Source organism: Lactuca sativa, chromosome 1 (genome assembly GCF_002870075.4).
Source record: "Lactuca sativa cultivar Salinas chromosome 1, Lsat_Salinas_v11, whole genome shotgun sequence".
Classification (NCBI taxonomy): Eukaryota; Viridiplantae; Streptophyta; class Magnoliopsida; order Asterales; family Asteraceae; genus Lactuca; species Lactuca sativa.
Genome location: NC_056623.2, coordinates 212560892 through 212565111, shown reverse-complemented (window position 1 = coordinate 212565111; position 4220 = coordinate 212560892). Strand labels below are relative to the sequence as shown.

Genomic DNA, 4220 nt, shown 5'->3' with positions numbered 1-4220 from the left:
ATAACATAAAAACTGTTCTTAACCTTGCCGGACTCAGAAAAGCCGATGTGGCACATCCACGAGTATGAGGTGAAGAGCGACGTCCTTTTCCTTCCCGAAGTCATTGGTCCGGTTGAGCGACAATATCGGGAGAAAGCGCCGAAAACTTACGGGAAGACGATTCACTTTTTTGGCAGGTGGATAGAGGCGATCAACTTCCCCTAGGTCTCCCACAGGTGGATCGAAGGTTGCAAGTTAGATTTGGGATCGAAATTCTGAGGTTTAGGGTACGATCGGAAGCATCAAGATGCAGAAAAAAAAGCGGAGGAGGCATCAGGTTCGAAGATTGTTCTCTTCTTCTTCATGTATGTGCCCTAGATTTCTTTCTCTTACATTCAATCTCTAAAGATTCTTTTATTCCCTAAATTAGGTACGAAGATTATTCTCTTCTTCTCCATTTGTTTTTTTTGGAATGACGACCTATCCTCTTAGGAGTAAGTCCTGAGTCCCTAATACTTGATCTGCAAGCTGTGACATGAGTTTTTAGTGAAGATAATGAGTAGCAGACTTCAAAACCCATTTGTTGGGGCAGCTTTCCAATCTTCCTTAAAGCCAAGAAACGTGAACTGTTTGGGTTATCTTGGAAACAAATTTCCCAGAAAACCTCGGTATGATATCATTCCACGTGCCAAGAAAACAATTGGATTCAGAAAACAAAACCTCAAAAGTGTGTTTTTAACAGTGTCTTGTCCTTTAAACAGGGAGCGAATCATCAGCAGCAGCAGTAGGAGTAGGAGTAGGAGTTGTTGGATTGTGCTGCTTCCTCTCTGCTTGAAGTGATCTGCATAGTGATTCAAGCTTTTCTTTTTGATTCTTGGTTTTCTCCAGTTGCTTCTTCATGCGTTCACGCTGCATATGCTCACACAAATAACTTTTAAATATTTTGCTTTTGCCTACTAAAATAATCTTTCAACAATTACCTCCTCCACAAGTTGTATAAGACTCATGTCTGACTTCTCGCTCTTCCCCTTTAGAAAACTATTTTCCTTTTTCAGTTCCTTTATCGATTTTCCCATCTAAAACACACACACACACATACATTAAGAATTAAGAAACTAGAAACCCAAACCACAATCCACATATATGATATACCTTTTCGATTTCTTGCTTAAATGTTTCAAAAACCTCATTGCTCTTCACCAATGCATCCTGCAAAAGAAAAAAAAACCCTTACCTTGTTAAAAATGCATCCATACATGCTTTAAAACCAAAAAATAGAAAAGCTTAACCTGGAACTGCTGGAATTTTTCACCATCAGCAGTTAACTGTAACCGTAAATTCTTTTCAGTTGCCAACAACTGAGACACTTGTTCTGCATACATCTTCATTTGGGACTGTTCTTTCACCAACTTTTCTTCATGTTGCTGAAGCTTTAAATCTGCAATTTGGAGTTCTAGAGATTTCTGCTTCAACTGCATGCATCAATATAAATATAAATATTTATATTTATGAAAAAAAAAGAATTCCATTCAAGTTGGTTTACATTAATTATAAGGAGTTACCTGTTGAGTATATTGTTGGACAGTAAGAGCATTATGCTCCTCCTTTTGCTTCAATTGTTTTCTATGCTGTGATATCTGGGGTGTGCTCTTGCTTCTTCACAAGACTTAACTCCTGAATTGAAGCTTACAACTGCCTCAGCAATAGCAACTGGTATATTCCATTCAAGAAATAACAACCTGAATGCTCAAATTTTGATCTAAGTATTTCTTAAAGATTCATACTATACTAAGATGATTATGGTGAGATATAAAATAGCTTTTTTTGTTCATATTAAGGTCATTAAAGAAGTTAGCACCAGTCTTTCTTTCTAGAGAATTATGGTGTTATCTTTTATTTACTTGTTCGGTTGCAACACTGCTGCCCTAATGAATTCATTGCATCTTTATCAAACTTTTGCAATAACTAGGTGAAGCTTGTGTATGATCTTTATGTGCATTTATAGTGCCAAATCTTGATCATAGGTCAAAGTGGACAATTACATTCAAAGAATATAATTTATGTACTGCATTTATTTAAAAAAAAATTCAACATGTTTTGGTTTTACAGCTTGAGGAGTTCCGTAAAAAGAAAGCAGCAGCTAAAAAAGCTGCATCCAGTAATTCTGTTAATGGAGACTTACATGAAGTAAAAACTTCAGTTGCTGATGCTATAAACACTTTCAATAAACCTTCTACAAATAATAATCCAAAGGAGGATAATAATCATAGCAATTTGAATCATTACAGTAATATAGGTGCATTGTTAGGGACATATGAAGATAACAGATTTAAATCTGAGTCAAAGAAGCCTTATCTCAAGTCAATTGGCTCTCTTAACCTTGGAGGTGGACCCGAGTTAGAAAAGAAACTCAAGTACACAGAGCATGTTTGCTCAGGGATAATTTTGGGAAAAGAGCTTGTAAATGCACCTCCCAATGTACTTACCCCTGGTTCGTTATCCTTCTTATTTTCAATTGTTGATAGATACATAGAGTTAAAATATAGTTTTTCATTTTTCTTTTTTAATAATTGTAACAGGGGTATTAGCAGAAGAAGCTGAAAAGATTGCTTCAACAATCGATTGTGATAAGTTATCTGATATAGGTTCCGAGTATGAAGGGTAAGATTGTCAAACTTGTTGATAGAGACATAGAGTTAAAATAATCTTTTAAGTAAAAGATTTTGAATTTATGGAATGCTTCAACAAAAATGTAAATAATGATAAAATCTAAATTGGATAGTTTTTTTTTGTTGTTGTTGAAGGTTTTGGATTGACACAGCTGATAAGTAACCTTGCATTGGTATGGACAGTGGCGGATCTAGTGTAGAAGAAGTGGGGTGCATGGACCCCACTTAAATGCTGGTCCCACAGTATATATATATTAACATAATAAGTTTTTCTTTATTGAAATTGGATATGTCCCCACTAAATTGATGCTGGCACCCAAGCCGTTTGAATTTTTCAGAAAAAATTGGCTCTCTTCTCCCTCTCATCTAACCTAGTTCACTCCCGCTACTCTCTCCCTTTTCTAACCTAGCCGCCCAAGAAGTTTTCTTGCCCCATTCACCACAGCCACTGCCCTGTTCTCTATGTTTGCCGTCGCCGGAGTGAGCCTGGCCACCACCGCTGCTCATGTTCTTTCTCTAATCGCTACTAGATTAGCCGAATGGTATTTTTCTTATTTCTATTTTTCAATTAATTAAAGTTAGTTTTGTGGAGTATGTATATCTGTAATAATGAGTTCCTTTACCAGACTTTGTTTTTATTCCCCCAAAAAATTAGTGCGTGGTATATTTCTTAGTTTTGATTAGTTAAATTTGGGATTTTTAATTTGTTTTTGTTTTTGTTTTTTTTTGGTAATGAAAGTTTGTTTGTTTTAGTTGTTAATCGTTGTTAATCAAGTGGGGTAGTTAATTGAGATTTAATATTTATTAATAGTCTGATTATTCACTAGAACCATGGAAATATAGCTTAAATGTTTATACGTATTTACATATTCATTCTTTTGGGTCCTTGCAGTCTTCATAGCTTTGCTTACAGCTGCATACACAAATATACAATAAGAAGCAAATAATCTAAAATCTGATACTTGTAAAATACCTTGAAAGGCTAATTTATAATATAGTATACATTAATAATATATAACTTGTAAAATACCTTAAAACTTTGCTGATATAACTCATGTCATAGTTGATGAAGTGCATGAACGTTCTGTCTTGGTGAGTTAGTGATATTATAATTTTGTATATCATTTATTTGGTGAGTTAGTAAGATTATAATTTCTTATGTCTAATTTTTTTTTCAAATTTTAATTCGTTAACAGGGTGATTCTCTACTGATTATTTTGAAGAGTTTTATAGAGAAGCAATCTGCTCAAAGCACACGAAAGTTATCCTTATGTATGTATGATCACATATATGCCGAAACTTAAAAAATGTCATAACTCATGAATATTTTTATTCATAAGTTAATTTGTTTTTCAGGTCAGCAAGAGTCGATTCACAGCTATTTTCTCATTACTTTGGTGACTGCCCTGTTATTCATGCACAAGGCAGAACACATCCTGTACCAACATACTTCCTTGAAGACATTCATGATAGTGTAGATTATAAGCTGCTAGCTTCAGATTCTCTAGCTTCTTTGAGATCCAATGCACCAAAACAGAAGGTATTTTACAAGTTATATATTAGTAATTTATA

General features: G+C 34.6%; 1 protein-coding gene across 1 annotated transcript; it reads right to left on the bottom strand.

Moving 5' to 3' along the window:
* Positions 1–659: 659 nt before the first annotated feature.
* On the bottom strand, positions 660–1811 carry LOC111919184 (uncharacterized). The gene is made up of 6 exons (XM_052767268.1): positions 1764–1811; positions 1542–1607; positions 1269–1451; positions 1132–1188; positions 960–1055; positions 660–888 (listed from the first exon to the last, which is right to left on the bottom strand). Exons 1-6 carry the CDS (start codon positions 1809–1811, stop codon positions 733–735), a joined length of 606 nt encoding a protein of 201 aa, XP_052623228.1. The 3' UTR covers positions 660–732.
* Between the last annotated feature and the right edge of the window lie 2409 nt (positions 1812–4220).

What these genes read in the sequence shown, in the direction of transcription:
- LOC111919184 (XM_052767268.1), bottom strand. Translation starts at nt 1,811, where the DNA reads ATGAACAAAAAAAGCTATTTTATATCTCACCATAATCATCTTAGTATA. An exon ending in TCCAACAATATACTCAACAG is followed by an intron (nt 1,452 to 1,541) that starts GTAACTCCTTAT and finishes TGATGCATGCAG; the next exon opens with TTGAAGCAGAAATCTCTAGA. An exon ending in TTAAGCAAGAAATCGAAAAG is followed by an intron (nt 1,056 to 1,131) that starts GTATATCATATA and finishes TGTGTGTTTTAG; the next exon opens with ATGGGAAAATCGATAAAGGA.